At 41.5% G+C, this 17781-nt stretch overlaps 1 gene segment (V, D, J or C) and 1 further gene; both read left to right on the plus strand.

Moving 5' to 3' along the window:
- Tcra (T cell receptor alpha chain) overlaps positions 1-17781 on the plus strand; it is a 1796232-nt gene that overhangs the window by 131516 nt on the left and 1646935 nt on the right.
- Positions 7811-8571, plus strand: Trav2 (T cell receptor alpha variable 2). The segment is given in 2 exon segments: positions 7811-7850; positions 8282-8571. Coding segments are annotated over 2 exon segments (330 nt in total).

Here is a 17781-nt window from a genome sequence, read left to right on the forward strand (position 1 = left end):
TAGACAAACCCTTAGCCAGACTCACTAGAGGGCACAGGGAAAGCATTCTAATTAACAAAATCAGAAATGAAAAGGGAGACATAACAACAGATCCTGAAGAAATCCAAAACACCATCAGATCCTTCTACAAAAGGCTATACTCAACAAAACTGGAGAACCTGGATGAAATGGAGAAGTTTCTAGACAGATACCAGGTACCAAAGTTGAATCAAGATCAGGTTAATGATCTAAACAGCCCGATATCCCCCAAAGAAATAGAAGCAGTCATTAATAGTCTCCCAACCAAAAAAAGCCCAGGACCAGATGGATTTAGTGCAGAGTTCTATCAGACCTTCAAAGAAGATCTAATCACAGTTCTTCACAAACTATTCCACAAAATAGAAACAGAAGGTACTCTACCCAACTCATTCTATGAAGCCACAATTACTCTGATACCTAAACCACAAAAAGACCCCACAAAGATAGAGAACTTCAGACCAATATCCCTTATGAATATTGATGCAAAAATCCTCAATAAAGTTCTTGCTAACCGAATCCAAGAACACATCAAAACAATCATCCATCCTGACCAAGTACCTTTCATCCCAGGGATGCAGGGATGGTTCAATATACGGAAATCCATCAATGGAATCCAGTACATAAAGAAACTCAAAGACAAAAACCACATGATCATCTTGTTAGACGCAGAAAAAGCATTTGACAAAATCCAACATCCATTTATGATAAAAGTCTTGGAAAGATCAGGAATTCAAGGCCCATACCTAAACATGATAAAAGCAATCTACAGCAAATCAGTAGCCAACATCAAAGTAAATGGAGAGAAGCTGGAAGCAATCCCACTAAAATCAGGGACTAGACAAGGCTGTCCACTCTCGCCCTACCTATTCAACATTGTACTTGAAGTCCTAGCCAGAGCAATTAGACAACAAAAGGAGATCAAGGGGATACAAATTGGAAAGGAAGAAGTCAAAATATCACTTTTTGCAGATGATATGATAGTATATATACGTGACCCTAAAAATTCCACCAGAGAACCCCTAAACCTGCTAAACAGCTTCGGTGAAGTAGCTGGATATAAAATTAAGTCAAAGAAGTTAATGGCCTTTCTCTACAAAAAGGATAAACAGGCTGAGAAAGAAATTAGGGAAACAACACCCTTCTCAATAGTCACAAATAATATAAAATACCTTGGCTTGACTCTAACTAAGGAAGTAAAAGATGTGTATGATAAGACCTTCAAGTCTCTGAAGAAAGAAATTAAAGAAGATCTCAGAAGATGGAAAGATCTCCCATGCTCATGGATTGGCAGGATCAACATTGTAAAAATGGCTATCTTGCCAAAAGCAATCTACAGATTCAATGCAATCCCCATCAAAATTCCAACTCAATTCTTCACCAAATTAGAAAGGGCAATCAGAAGATTCATCTGGAATAACAAAAAACCTAGGATAGCAAACACTCTTCTCAAGGATAAAAGAACCTCTGGTGGAATCACCATGCCAGACCTAAAGCTGTACTACAGAGCAATTGTGATAAAAACTGCATGCTTACTGGTATAGTGACAGACAAGTAGACCAATGGAACAGAATTGAAGACCCAGAGATGAACCCACACACCTATGGTCACTTGATCTTTGACAAGGGAGCTAAAACCATCCAGTAAAAAAAAGACAGCATTTTCAACAAATGGTGCTGGCACAACTGGCGGTTATTCTGTAGAAAAATTCGAATTGATCCATTTCTATCTCCTTGTACTAAGGTCAAATCTAAGTGGATTAAGGAACTCCACATAAAACCAGAGACACTGAAACTTATAGAGGAGAAAGTAGGGAAAAGCCTCGAAGATATGGGTACAGGGGAAAAATTCCTGAATAGAACAGCAATGGCTTGTGCTGTAAGATCGAGAATCGATAAATGGGACCTCATAAAATTGCAAAGCTTCTGCAAAGCAAAAAACACCGCCAATAAGACAAAAAGACCACCAACAGATTGGGAAAGGATCTTTACCTTTCCCAAATCAGACAGGGGACTAATATCCAATATATATAAAGAACTCAAGAAGGTAGACTCCATAAAATCAAATAACCCCATTAAAAATTTGGGCTCAGAACTGAACAAAGATTTCTCACCGAATGGCAGAGAAGCACCTGAAAAAATGTTCAACATCCTTAATCATCAGGTAAATGCAAATCAAAACAACCCTGAGATTCCACCTCACACCAGTCAGAATGGCTAAGATGAAAAATTCAGGTGACAGCAGATGCTGGCGAGGATGTGGAGAAAGAGGAACACTCCTCCATTGTTGGTGGAATTGCAAGCTTGTACAACCACTCTGGAAATCAGTCTGTTGGTTCCTCAGAAAATTGGACATAGGTCTACCGGAAGATTCAGCAATACCTCTCCTGGGCATATATCCAGAAGATGCCCCAACCGGTAAGAAGGACACATGCTCCACTATGTTCATAGCAGCCTTATTTATAATAGCCAGAAGCTGGAAAGAACCCAGACGCCTCTCAAGAGAGGAATGGATACAGAAATTGTGGTACATTTACACAATGGAGTACTACTCAGCTATTAAAAAGAATGAATTTATGAAATTCCTAGGCAAATGGTTGGACCTGGAGGGCATCATCCTGAGTGAGTTAACCCAATCACAAAGGAACTCTCACAATATGTAGTCACTGATAAGTGATATTAGCCCAGAAACTTAGGATACCCAAGATATAAGATACAATTTGCTAAACACATTAAACTCAAGAGAACGAAGACCAAAGTGTCGACACTTTGCCCCTTCTTAGAATAGGAAACAAAACACTCATGGAGAAGTTACAGAGACAAAATTTGAAAGTGTGACGAAAGTATGGACCATCTAGTGATTGCCATAATCAGAGATCCATCCCATGATCAGCTTCCAAACGCTGACACCATTGCATACACTAGCAAGATTTTGCTGAAAGGACCCAGATATAGCTGTCTCTTGTGAGACTATGCCAGCGCCTAGCAAACACAGAAGTGGATGCTCACAGTCAGCTATTGAATGGACCACAGGACCCCCAATGGAGGAACTAGAGAAAGCACCCAAGGAACTAAAGGGAACTGCAACCCTATAGGTGGAACAACAATATGAACTAAGCAGTACCCCGGAGTTCTTGTCTCTAGCTTCATATGAATCAAAAGATGGCCTAGTCGGCTATCACTGCAAAGAGAGGCCCATTGGACTTGCAAACTTTATATGCCCCAGTACAGGGGAACACCAGGGCCAAAACGGGGGAGTGGGTGGTTAGGGGAGTGTGGGGGGTTGGGTATGGGGGACTTTTGGTATAGCATTGGAAATGTAAATGAGCTAAATACCTAATAAAAAATGAAAAAAAAAGAATCTGTGCTTCTCATCAGCTGGAACTGAAGGATTGGTTGTGATTAATATGAGACAAGTACCACTAAAGTTAAATTTTTCCTTTGCAAGAACAATCAATATTGGTCAACTTGGATGTAGAGTAAGTAATGATTAAGAAGAGACTAGCACTATTGAGACAAAAATCTTCTGGAAAGTTTCCTTAGGGTCAGAACAGAAACTGTCTTCCAATGGGAGTCAGGGTACCTTGGCCACTGAACTTGAGTAATGGGTAAGAGTTTCCTAGGTGGTAATGATTTTGAAGGTATGAAGGAGTTATTGAGAACAGTTGAGGCACTTTCATGGGAGAAGGTTAGGTCACTGAAAGGAGCTCAGGAGAGGCTACTGGTTAAGTTGGAACCCAGTTGTAGCAGAAACCCTTGCATTTTGTAGATACCACAACCAGGGGATGACCATCAAGGGCAGCAACAACTGTGGAATGGACTTGGCCTGAGCCTATGAGACAAGCTGTATGTGCTATTAACAGTAGAACTGGAGAAATAGAGCCCTTTGGATTCCAGAAGACTGTGAGTGATATTGAGCTGTTGGATCTCGGTTTTGCTTTGACTTGGTTGACCATGTCCTGACTCTTTCCTCTCTGAGTAAGAAGGTATTTAATTTATTTTTGATATTGTAAGAACCCAAAGTTGAAAGATTTTGGGATTTTAGAGAGATGTTAGATTTTATACTGAAATTTTAAAAAATATTTTTATTAGGTATTTTCCTCATTTACATTTCCAATGCTATCCCAAAACTCCCCCATACCCTCCCCCCATCCCCCCATCCACCCATTCCCACTTTTTGGCTCTGGTCATATAAAGTTTGCAAGTCCAATGGGCCTCTCTTTCCAGTGATGGCCGACTAGGTCATCTTTTGATACATATGCAGCTAGAGTCAAGAGCTCCCGGGTACTGGTTAGTTCATATTTTGAATATTTTAGAGAGGCTTTGATTGGTGAAAGATACTTTGGATGATTTAAAGAGGCAGAACTTTAAAGTGTTTGAATTTTTAAAGACTCTGGGACTTCTAAAAGTTGAGATGTTTTATAATGTGATAATGATATTAACATGACATATTAACATGGTCAAACAGAAAACAAATGTACCAGCTGAATAGTAATATGTTTGTGTGTCAAGTTAACAAGGTATGCATTGTGTGGCATGGTTTTATGTCAACTTTATACAAGGTAGAGTCATTTGGGGAGAGGGAACTTCAACTGAGAAAATGACACTGACATAGTCACTAGTACTCTATTGTTGTGAAGAGACGCTATGACCATAGCAAATCTTATAAGAGAAAGTATTTAATTGGGGGCTGGCTTACAGTTTCAGGGGCTTAGTCCATTATCATGCCGGGGGCATGGCAGACATGGTGCTGAAGCAGTAGTTGAGAGCTACTTCCTGGTCCATCTACAGGCATATATATATATATACATATATATGTATATATATGTGTGTGTGTGTGTATGCGTGTGTGTGTGTATATATGTATATATATAATATATATATATAATTTGAAGTTGGGTGAGAATGATTAAAATTTATTGTATAAAAATTTCAAAGACAATAAAACTAGTCTAGCTACAGGCAGAGATAGATAGATAGATAGATAGATAGATAGATAGATAGATAGATAGATAGATAATTTGAAGTTGGGTGAGTATGATTAAAATTTATTGTATGAAATTTTCAAAGAATTAATAAAACATTAAGAACAAAGAATTTTAAATCACACACACACACACACACACACAGGATAGAGAGAGAGAGAGAGAGAGAGAGAGAGAGAGAGAGAGAGAGAGAGAGAGAGAGAGAATAAAAATATCCTCCCTTATGGCCTTGTGAGGGCATCAATGGGAGAAGATGTCCTTGGTCCTATGAAAGCTTGATGCCCCAGTGTAGGGGAATGCCAGGGCGGGGAGGGTAAGTGGGTGAGTGGGTGGGGGGCACCCTCATAGAAGCATGGGGGAGAGGGATGAGATAGGGGGGTTCCAGAGGGGAAACTGGGAAAGGAGATTACATTTGAAATGTAAATTAATAAAATATTAAAAAAAATTATCATCCTGAGTTAGGATGTAACCTGTAGCTAGAAAAACATGTGTACTCACTTATAAATGGCTATTAGCCATAAAGTGTCAGCTTCAAAGAATCAGGCTAGTAAGAAGGTTTCAGGGGAGGATGTGTAAATTTTACTCAGAAAGAGAAACTATATTAAAAAAAATCCTCCCTTAAGTGTAAATACATCAAAAGACAGGAGGTATATATGGATGCAGAATACCTGGTCTTTTCCCCAAGTTTCCATCAGAAAAATATTATTTAAAGGGCACAGATTATTTTAAAAGTAATCATTCGTACCTATCCACAATACTTTGTTTTGGGATGACCTGTCTGCCTCTGCCTTTGGGGTGGTGGGAAAAAACAAAACAACTTTCTTAGCATTATAATGATTTTGAGCTGTGGATAACACAGTGGAGGAGTAAAAATGTAAGAATGAACTTGGTATCCATTATTTTTATTGAATTTTTTGAAAAATTGAATTATACAATTTTTTTAGCTTACAGGTATTTTTAGCTCAACATTTTTATTAATTAAAGGTTAAAAACTATTTTTTTATGATAATAAGCAGATGAAGTTCTTTGTTGATAATCTTTATATAGTTTGAAAGAATGAAAACTTGGCAAAGCTGGCTGATTAATTACTGGAATCACTACTGAAATCCCCTGAACACTTGCTGTGATGAGAACACATACACACACACACACACACACACACACACACACACACACACACCACAACACTCTGAAACCAATTAACAGGTCAAACCACGGAGGCCTTAGTTGGAAGACCAATCAGAAAGGAATAGTAGAAGCTGCAGAGGAAACACTTACAGAAATGGGATGTTGTTAGGCAGCTCCTGCTTTCTCTTACTAAGGTCCTTCACGCCTAAGCAACTGTGGTAACCACAAACTGTGTATTCAGTTTCTGGTTACCAGGGACATTTCTTTAAGAGCCCGAGTAGAGAAGAGGAAGCTATCGTTGTTAGGTCTGCCCATTGTTTTAAAAAGGGACATTAAAAAGGGAAATTTATGAACATAAGGTAAACTGTAGGTTTTTAAATCAATAAAGGCTTGTGAGTAGTAAAGACAAGCGTTTCCTTTAGTTTATTGGACTATTAAACTCACTGCTAGTGTTTGTAGACAGAGTATTCTTGGAATGTGTGCAATAGCCTATGTAACTGACAGGTACAGTATAGTGGAAGGCTATCTGGAAACTGTGCTCATGTTTTAATTTTTGTATATGTATTTATCATATTTATTACTTTAATAATGTAGAATATATGATATAAATATGTAATATATTATTTTGTATATTTACATGTTTACTATAATAACCCCAAGCTTTTATTTTGGGAGCTTGCTTTTTCTTCGTTGCTTCTTTACTGAAGGAACCCCAATCCTTCCTTGTAATATAAGGCTTTAGCACTCTCCTTCTCCATCTCTCTATTTTCTCACTTCTTCAGAGTTATATTTCCTTGGCAGATTAAATCTTGCCTTTCAAAAAACTTGTTATTGCAACAAACTGTGGTGTCTATTTTATATATTTAAAACTGCAATTCCTTGCCCCCTTCTCTCTCGTATTATTTTTCTAACAGGTTTCCCTTTTGGGGTCTAAGTCTCATTAATGAAAGAAGTTTGTTGTCTCAGTTTCTCCCTGGTTCCATAAATTGCTCCACACCAAGCATCCCAGCTATCTGATAATGTGGATTCATGGGGTGGGGGTAGGGTCTGCTTCCCTATTTGATACAGTACGTGGAAAATAGGTAATATGTGGACTTGGGATCCTTAAAAGATCCCCATGCATTAGGAGAGGGAAGATCCCAGTTCAGACGTCTCATCCATTCATTTTGCAATTTAGGGTTTTGTGGTTTATCTTCTGGAGCATATTTCAGGCCACAGCATGCTAGCTAATAAAGAGTTTGCTTAGTGATATGACTGTCCCTGAGTCTGCGAGTGTTGGATGTATACAGTAGCTGACCTCCCCCTGGGGCTGATCCACAGGGACGGGGAAAGAAGAGCACGAGTGAATCTACCTGTCGTGTAGTTGTTTTATGATGCTCTAGTGGATTAGACCGCACCAAACATTTAAAGTGAAACCCAGACTGCTTCTCTCAGAGGGTGCCCCCCACCACCTACTCCTCTACTTCCTTTTGCTTTGGGGCTTTGAATTTTGAAAGGATGGTGCACTCCTAGCAGTTGCTGCCCTGCTATTGGCTGTTCTCTGGGGAGCATACCCAGATGAGGGAAAGCAAGAGTGGTTGTTGCCTGGCAGTGGCTTCTGAGTCTCCTCCTTGGTTCGTATTCTGGTCTAAGCTCAGATTCAGCAAAGAATCTGGAATCTGGGCCTGTGCTTACAAAGAGAATATGAAGCAGGTGGCAAAAGTGACTGTGCTCCTGATCTTGGGTGAGTTCTTTTTGGACTAAGAGGAATTAGGACCGGGGCTTTTGAATGTTTAACAGGGATCTTCAACTAGGCAGGTCAACTGCCCTTTATCCAAGATGCCCAGGAAAACTTTGTGGTGTTATTCATGCTGGCCTTTCCTCAGCCTTTATGTGAAGCATGTGTTGGGGGTGGGAAAGGTATTTATGGCCACTGTTCACTCACATCCATGCAAGGGAGGGAGAAAGTAGCCGCTACCACTGTACCTGTGATCCTGGCATCTCTTGAATTAGAGGAAAGGATAATTTTGATCTGAATCACAAATGGAAAGTAAATTGGATATCTGTAGGCAGGAAGAGTAAGGGGTAGGCTCGGCTGAGAAACAGCTGTGTGAACTGCAGAGGGATTCTAATGTTGTTTCAGGATAGGAATGAGGAATGTGCTTGTTCCTACAGTCTCATGGAGCCTTGCCAAGACCACCCAGCCCCCCTCCATGGAGGCCTATGAAGGGCAAGAAGTGAACGTGTCCTGCAGCCATACAAACATTGCTACAAGCGAGTACATCTACTGGTACCGACAGGTTCCCCACCAGGGACCACAGTTTATCATTCAAGGATATAAGGACTATGTGGTAAATGAAGTGGCATCTCTGTTTATCTCTGCTGACCGGAAGCTCAGCACTCTGAGCCTGCCCTGGGTTTCCCTGAGAGATGCTGCTGTGTATTACTGCATTGTGACTGACACACAGTGAGACAGCTGGCTCTGCAGCTGTGCAGTATCCTGTGGTGGGAGAGGTGGAAGTACAGACACAGTGCTCTGCAAAGTTCCACTGTATTTTCATTTTTAGAAGGTGTAAGCGTGCATTCTTATGTTACCTAATTTTTTGTTACCTAGTTTAAAATTCATTCAATTTCAAATAGGCATTTCAGTTTAGACAGTGTTAAATTAAAAAGTAAGAGGGCAGGGGATGGAGAAATGGTTCAGTGGTTAAGACCACTTTTTGCTCAGTCCAGTGGTTGGCTGAGTGCATCCACCTTTGTATTTGTCAGGTACTTGCAGAGCCTCTCAGGAGACAGCTATATCAGGCTCCTGTCAGAAAGCACTTGTTAGCATCCACAATAGTGTCTGGGTTTGGTAACTGTATATGGGATGGATCCCCAGGTGGGGCAGTCTCTGGATGGCCTTTCTTTCAGTCTTTGCTCACATTTTGTCTCTGTATCATCTCCCATGGGTGTTTTGTTTTCCCTTCTAAGAAGGACCAAAGTATCCACACTTTGGTCTTCCTTCTTCTTGAGCTTCATGTGGTCTGTGAGCACAGGGTTCCCAATGGAGGAGCTAGAGAAAGGACTCAAGGAGCTGAAGGGGTTTGCAGCCCCATAGGAGGAACAACAATATGAACCAACCAGAACCCCCAGAGCTCCCAGGGACTAAACCACCAACCAAAGAGTACACATGGAGGGACCCATGGTTCCAGCTGCACATGTAGCAGATGATAGTCTTGTTAGACATCAATGGGAGGAGTGGTCCTTGGTTCTGTGAAGGCTTGATGCCCCAGTGTAGGGGAATGCCAGAACAGTGAATCGGGAGTGGGTGAGAGAGTGAGCAGGGTGAGATAACAGGGCGAGGGGGGATGGGATAGGGGATTCTTGGAGGGTAAATGAGGAAAGGGGATAAAATTTGATATGTAAATAAAGAATATATCTTAAAAAAAAGAGCACTTTTTGCTACAGCCACTGCCCATATCCCTGAAGACCTGTTGCCAGAGCAACCAGGTGAGATGCCCAAGCCTTAAGCTCTTTCCTCCTGCATCCCCTGGCAAGCCCAGTACCCTCTTTGCTCCATCTTCTCTAACTTCAATCCCAGAGGCCTGCAGCTATGAGGGACCGCTGGCCCCTCTAGGCAAACCCAGCAGCAGACAGTTTTGCTCTGGCCCCTTTGCACTCCATTTTCCAGACCATAGTTCTGCTTGCATCCTTGGAAGCCTGCTGCCACCAGGGCCAACCAGCTTTCCTTGCAATCCCAGAGGCCTGCTGACAGCAGGGACTGCTAGGCTTCCCAACACAAGGAACAACCAATGGGTTAAGGACAGCCTAAGAAAACAATCAACAAAAGCCAAGTTAATATGGCACCACCAGTACCCAGTTATCCTACTACAGCAAGCCCTGGATATCCTAACACACCTGAGGCAAAAGAAAATGACTTTAAATCTAACCTTATGAAGATGATAGAAGCCTTTAGAGAGGAAATGATAAATCCCTTAAAGAAATACAGGAACACACAATCAAATAATAATGAATAAATATAAGAAATTACAGGGAAATACAATCAAACAGATGAAGAAAATGAATAAAACTGCCTAAGACCTAAAAGCAGAAATAGAAGCAATAAGGAAAACACAAACTGAGGCAATTCTGGAGATGGAAAACCTAGGAAAGAGAACCCAAACTACAGACTCAGGTAGCACCAACAGAATATAAGAGATAGAAGAGAGAATCTCAGGCTTAGAAGATATGGAAAATGCTGAAGCTAAAAAGTTTCTAACATAAAATATCCAAGAAATTTAGGACACTACAAAAAGACCAAACCTAAGAATCATAGGAGTAGAAGACTCCCAATTCAAAGGCCCAGAAAATACCTTCAGCAAAATCACAGAAGGAAATTTCCCTAACCTAAAGAAAGAGATGCCTATAAACATACAAGAAGCTTAAAGAACACCAAAGAGATTGTACCAGAAAAGAAAATCCTCCTGCCACGTAATAATCAAAACACTAAATGTACAGAACAAAGGAAAGAATATTAAAAGTCACAAGGGATAAAGACTAAGTAACATATAAAGACAGATCAACTAGAATTCTCAGAACTTCTCCAAAGAGACTTTCAAAGTCTGAAAAACCTGGACAGATGTCTTACAGTCTCTGAGAGATCATAGATGCCAGCCCAGACTACTATATCCAGCAAATCTTTCAATCACCATAGATGGAGAAAATAAGGTATTCATAACAAAACCAAATTTAAACAATATCTTTCTACTAACCCACCCTACAGAGGATACCAGAAGAAAAATTCCAACACAAGGAGAGTAACTACACCCAAGAACATAGGAAATAATAACCCCATGCCAGCCAACCAAAGGAAGGAAAGCATGCATGTATGCACTCCAACTCATTGTCATAAAATAAAGATAAATAAAAAGTCAGAATATACCTATCCTAAATCAGATAGGGGACTAATATCCAACATATATAAAGAACTCAAGAAGGTGGACTTCAGAAAATCAAATAACCCCATTAAAAAATGGGGCTCAGAACTGAACAAAGAATTCTCACCTGAGGAATACCGAATGGCAGAGAAGCACTTGAAAAAATGTTCAACATCCTTAATCATCAGGGAAATGCAAATCAAAACAACCCTGAGATTCCACCTCACACCAGTCAGAATGGCTAAGATCAAAAATTCAGGTGACAGCAGATGCTGGCGAGGATGTGGAGAAAGAGGAACACTCCTCCATTGTTGGTGGGAGTGCAGGCTTGTACAACCACTCTGGAAATCAGTCTGGCGGTTCCTCAGAAAACTGGACATAGTACTACCGGAGGATCCAGCAATACCTCTCCTGGGCATATATCCAGAAGATGCCCCAACAGGTAAGAAGGACACATGCTCCACTATGTTCATAGCAGCCTTATTTATAATAGCCAGAAGCTGGAAAGAACCTAGATGCCCCTCAACAGAGGAATGGATACAGAAAATGTGGTACATCTACACAATGGAGTACTACTCAGCTATTAAAAAGAATGAATTTATGAAATTCCTAGCCAAATGGATGGACCTGGAGGGCATCATCCTGAGTGAGGTAACACATTCACAAAGAAACTCACACAATATGTATTCACTGATAAGTGGATATTAGCCCCAAACCTAGAATACCCAAGATATAAGATATAATTTGCTAAACACATGAAACTCAAGAAGAATGAAGACTGAAGTGTGGACACTATGCCCCTCCTTAGATTTGGGAACAAAACACCCATGGAAGGAGTTACAGAGACGGAGTTTGGAGCTGAGATGAAAGGATGGACCATGTAGGGACTGCCATATCCAGGGATCCACCCCATAATCAGCATCCAAACGCTGACACCATTGCATACACTAGCAAGATTTTATTGAAAGGACGCAGATGTAGCTGTCTCTTGTGAGACTATGCCGGGGCCCAGCAAACACAGAAGTGGATGCTCACAGTCAGCTAATGGATGGATCATAGGGCTCCCAATGGAGGAGCTAGAGAAAGTAGCCAAGGAGCTAAAGGGATCTGCAACCCTATAGGTGGAACAACATTATGAGCTAACCAGTACCCCGGAGCTCTTGACTCTAGCTGCATATATATCAAAAGATGGCCTAGTCGGCCATCACTGGAAAGAGAGGCCCATTGGACTTGCAAACTTTATTTGCCCCAGTACAGGGGAACACCAGGGCCAAAAAGGGGGAGTGGGTGGGCAGGGGAGTGGGGGTGGGTGGATATGGGGGACTTTTGGTATAGCATTGGAAATGTAAATGAGTTAAATACCTAATAAAAAATGGAAAAAAAAAAGTCAGAATATATGACTATCTATAGGGTCTCTCCAGCATGGTGCTGACATTCTCACATGGCAGCTCACATCCCCAAGAACACAGAAGTAGGATTTCTCCCATAAGGTGGCAGGTCTCTCTTCCTGCATCCTATTGGATACCTGCATCACAAAAAACACAGGCATATAGGGGAGGGGAATCACCCAGGCTATAAATATCAGAAAGCAGGAACTAATAGGGGTCACTGCCACAAGACTATTACAATAGTTATTTTAGGAAGATCTAGAGAACTATGATAGAAAGGTGGAAACAGGAAACAAAACAAAGCAGTGTGTGGTGTGCATGCATATAATCCCAGTACTAGGGAGGTAGAAGCAGAAGAATTGTAACTTCAATTTTTTTCAAATCTTATATTTAACGATGGTTCTTAAACACTTTGACCTCTCTTGTAACACCCCTCCCCCACTGAGGTAGTGGAAAAGAAAGGATACAGGAGTTGGGGTGGGGGGAAGTTGGACCTGTTTAAAAAGGTTCTTTGGAGCAACTCCCATCTGTGTTGTCTGGAAATCAGCAGTCCAGTTCACTGGTTAGCAGGCAGTGGCAGGTCACTCCACTCACACACTTCATGAATACATCAGCTCAGTTCAGTAGAGTTGGGTTAGTGTCAGTGGGGACACAACCTAGCAAAGACAGCCAGGCTTCCATCTCAGAGGGACTGGCAGGAACACCAGGAGAAGTTCTCTGCTGTGCCTCTCTCAGGGAACTGAAGGTTAGCGAAGCTGCGAGATCCACAAGCCTCGCACAGCTAACTGTACCAGCAAGCCAAGCTGTCTCCTTCACTCTGTGAAGTCCTATTTATACCCTCCAAACATCACGTGTCCTCCATGAGCCTCGCCTCAGCCCATGCATCCAATCAGCCTGAGTCTGCAGAAGTAGCAAGAAACTGCAGCACACCACCAGAAGTTTTTTGCTGTGTTTCTCTCTAACAAATACAGCTCAACTACACAGTGTAAGGTGAACCAATACACTTGTGTCATTAGCAAAGAATCCTTTATCACGTGTTCCTTCACGTGCTTGCTTTAGCAGAACAGCCTCTCTTCTGTGTCTGCTTCAGCAAAACGTTCCTTCACGAGTTTGCCTTAGCCTTTCACACCTGTGTCCACTTTAACTAAATGTTCCTTCACGTGTTTGCCCCAGCAAAACACCATCCAAACGACTTTCCAAAGAACCTGTAAGTTTCCATTTCACAAAATCATGAATTGGAGGACAGCTTTAGTGTCATAGAAAAACTATCTGAAAAAACAAACAGATACAATTCACTCAAATATCAATACCAGCAGATAGCTATAACTTATGATTTTGCATTTATATTTTTATAATTTACCTACATTATATGCGAATGTTAATTATGTATATGTAATGATGTGACAATATGTGAACAGAGATGTACTCTTCTGAATTTTTTGTTAATTTATTTTCTTGGATATTACATTCTGACCACAGTTTCCCCTCCCTTCTCTCCTTCCAGTTCCTTCTCTCCCTCCTCTCCCCTCCCCCATATACTTCTCCATATCTTCTCAGAAAAGGACAGGTCTCCCAGGCATATCTACCAAACACAGCATATGAACTTGCAATCTGACTAGGTGTTATCCCTCATATGAAGCCTGGATGAGGTGTCACCAGTAGGAGGATAAAAGTCCCCAAAGCAGGCAAAAATGTCAGGGACAGTCTTGGCTCCCTCTGTTAGGAGTTCCACATAAACATAAGCTACACAACTATGACATATATGTAGAAGGCCTACGTTAGACCTATGCAGGCTCCCTGATTGTCAGCTCATGCTCAGTGAGCCCCTATGAATCCAGGTTTGTGGATTCTGTGGGTTTTCTTGTGGCATCTTTCACCCTCTGACTCCTACAATCCTTCCTCCTCTTCTTCCACAGGATTCACTGAGTTCTGCCTAATGTTTGGCTCTAGGTCTCAGCATCTGATTCCATCAGCTGCTGGATGGAGTCTTCCTGATGGTGATTATGCCAGGCTTCTGTCTATGAGTATAGTAGAATTCATTAGGAATAATTTCTTTATCTTTTTTCTTTTTGTCTGGCAAGTTTTGGTTCTATCCAAGGTCCCTGGCCATCCGGCTTCTGGTTTCTGGTACTCCAACCAGTGTCAAGGGTGGGCTTCTTCTCATGGCATGGGTCTCAAGCTGGACCAATTATTGTTTAGCCACTCCCACAAGTGGGAGTACCACCCTTACCCCAGTACATCCTGCTGGCAGGACAAATTGTAGGTCGAAGGTTTTGTAGCTGGGTTGATGACCCTATCCCTCCATTAGAAGTTTTGCATGGTTATAGGAGATAATTGGTTCAGGCTTATGCCCTATGACTAGGAGTCTTAACTAGGGTCACCCTAATGGGAGTTTCCATTGCTCTAGGTTTCTACTCTGCCACCCCTGAATTTCCTTTCAATTCCAGTTCTCTCCCAGTACTCTCCCTCCCAACTCCTGTAACATAGTCTTTACTGTTCCTGTCTCTACCCACTACCAGTCGATTTGAAATATATGTTCGATTTCTCCTTTTTCTATTCTTATTATGCTTAGGTTTGGTCTTTTTATAGTGTCTCAGATTTCCAGGATGTTTCTTGTCAGAAACTTTTTAGATTCAACATTTTTTTTGACCAATGAATCTATTTCTTTTGTCATATCTTCAATGCTTTCTCTTCCATCTCCTATATTCTGTTGGTGATGCTTGGATCTGGGGTTCCTGTTTGTTCACCTTGATTTTTATTTTCCTAAATTCCCTTAGTTTGTGCTTTTAAAGATTGCTTCTATTTTCTTTGGTTTTCTTTAAGGGATTTGTTAATTTCCTCCTTTAGGACCTCAATAATCTTCATAAAGTTGATTTTAAGTTCATTTTCTTTTGCTTTTGTTGTGTTGGAATAATCAGGGCTTGCTGCAGTACGATAGCTGGGTTCTGGTGGTGACATTATTCCTGGCTGTTGTTTTCTTCTTTTTTCTTATCCTGGCCTTTTGATATTTGGGTCTGGGGTACTTAAAGGTTTATGTACTGAGTTTGCTTTTGCTGGATGGGTATTTTGGTCCTTGGTTTCTGTTTCTTCTCCGGTCTTCTGGTCTGTGTGGTCTCTGATAGAGCAGGAAGTCTCCTGGTGGTGTGGGACTGAAGGTAGAGTGGACAACAGCTGAGAGAGTTGGGTAGTTTTGTGGTCTGGCGTCTTACCTGTACTTCTCCCGGTCTGCTTGGTCTCTGGTAGAGCGTTGAGTCTAGGCACCTCTTGGAGACTAGGGCACTGCAAATAGGAGGGCATGGGACTGGGGAGAGGATGGGAGGATGGTTAAAGAGTGAAAGAATAGGGGAATTTTGGGGTAAGGTGGGGGTGCAGTATACCTGGACTTCTCCCAGTCTGAGAGGTCTCTATTAGAGGGAGGTGTGAACTGAGATTTAAAGACTATTTTGTGTCTTTCTGTTACAAGGGCATTGAACTGGGGGCTTTTGTATATGCTGGCCAAGGTTTCCTAAGTCTTGAGTGTCAGTCTTTGAAGAGCTAGATAAAGTCTTGCTCTTCATTTATATTGAAGGTATTCTTTAAACTACTGGAGATGCTTAGCTTGGTCAATTATTTATGAAGTAATTTTAAAAGCAGATGGCTGGAGGATCATGTGGAAGGCAACAGCTTTAAGCAGGTCAGAGGCAGCACTTTGAGAAGAAGTGTCAATGCCATCACATGGATTTGGTCTGAGTGTTTTATTTTATAATGCACTAAAAGGCTTGTCTTTCTTATTGCACAGATGTAACATGGCTAAACAAACTTTCTTTACTTGGGTATGTCCATGTATGTTGGAAGGAAAGATGGTTTGACTGGAGGAATGGTAAGATTTCCCTCCCTTCCTCTGTCTCTCCCTCCCTCTCTCCCTCTCTCCCTCTCTCCCTCCCTCCCTCCCTCCCTCCCTCCCTCCCTCCCTCCCTCCCTCCTTTCCCGTTCCCTCCCTTCCTCTTTCTCTCCCTCCCTTCCTTTTTTTCTCTCTCCCCCCTTCCTTTTTCTTGAGATAGCATCTTACTATGCAGGCTGGTCTGGAACTTGGTATATAACCCAGGACAACATTCCACTCCATCCCGTCTGCCTTAGTTTCCCATCTGGTGGAGTGAAAGACACAAGCCACTATGACCAACCAGTATGCAACTTTTTAAATAATTTGAGACTGAATTTAAAGTAGGAGTCAGAGGAAAGTTAACCAGCAATGTTAGAAACAACTGAGCTGTGTTCTGGCTCTCTTTCACAGAGTTGGTTCTAGCTTATTATTATATATAAAACATTATTAATATACTAAGTAGTAGAAGTATAAGCTCTGTGATTAGGGTTTCAGGATAGGTTTTAGGACATTATACAGGATGAGCCTGAGGTTATTTTCTTCTTTCCCTTTCCCTCTGTCCTGTCCCTTCCTCACTTCTCTCTCTCTCTCTCTCTCTCTCTCTCTCTCTCTCTCTCTCTCTCTCTCTGTTTCCTTTCTTTTATGTCTGTTCCTACTGCCCGACTTATTTCTATCTTTATACTTCTCCATTTTCTGTTTTGGCCCTCTCCCTACCTCTTTCCATTTTCTGTTTTTGCCTAACACTTGCTATGTAAATGGGGCTGGCCTTGAATTTGTGACCATTCTTTTGCCCCTGCTTTTAAAGTACTGGAATTACAACCACCACCCCAGCCTCTACTTCTAATTTAGTTTCTTTTTTTTAAGTAAAAAAAAAAAATCAATCCTTGTGGTGGTTTGAATGAGAATGGCTCTCAGGCTCATGTATTTATACACTTGGTTCCCAGTTATAGCTAGTTCTCAGTTAGTTGGAGGTGTTTTGAGAAGGATTAGGAGGTATGGCCTTATTGGAGGAGGTGTGCCACTAGGGGCAGGCTTTGAGGTTTCAAAAGCCCAAGTTAGGCACCATCTAGCCTTCTTTCTGCCTCCTACTTGTGGATAAGTGGTAAACTTCCAGCTACTGCTCCAGAGTCATATGCTGCCTGCCTGTTGCCATGTTTCCCTCCATGACTGTCATAGACTCACTCTCTGAAGCTGTAATCAAGCCCTCTCCCAATTAAATTCTTTCTTTTATAAGTTGTCTTGGTCATGATGTCTTATTACAGCAATAGAAAAGTAACTAAGACAACACTGATTATAATAGTGGGTTTCATTTTGACACTCCATACATGTATATAATGTGTTTTGCTCATGATCATTCTCTTATTGCCATCCCTCCAACGGATCCCCTTCTTATGCCCCTCTACTCTCTCTGTTTCTTTCTTTCTCTCTTTCGCTTGCTCTCTCACTCTCTCTCTCCCTCCCCTCTCTCTCTCCCTCCCTCCCTCTTCCTCCCTCCCTTCCCCCCTCTCT

Source organism: Mus musculus, chromosome 14 (assembly GCF_000001635.26).
Source record: "Mus musculus strain C57BL/6J chromosome 14, GRCm38.p6 C57BL/6J".
Lineage (NCBI taxonomy): Eukaryota > Metazoa > Chordata > Mammalia > Rodentia > Muridae > Mus > Mus musculus.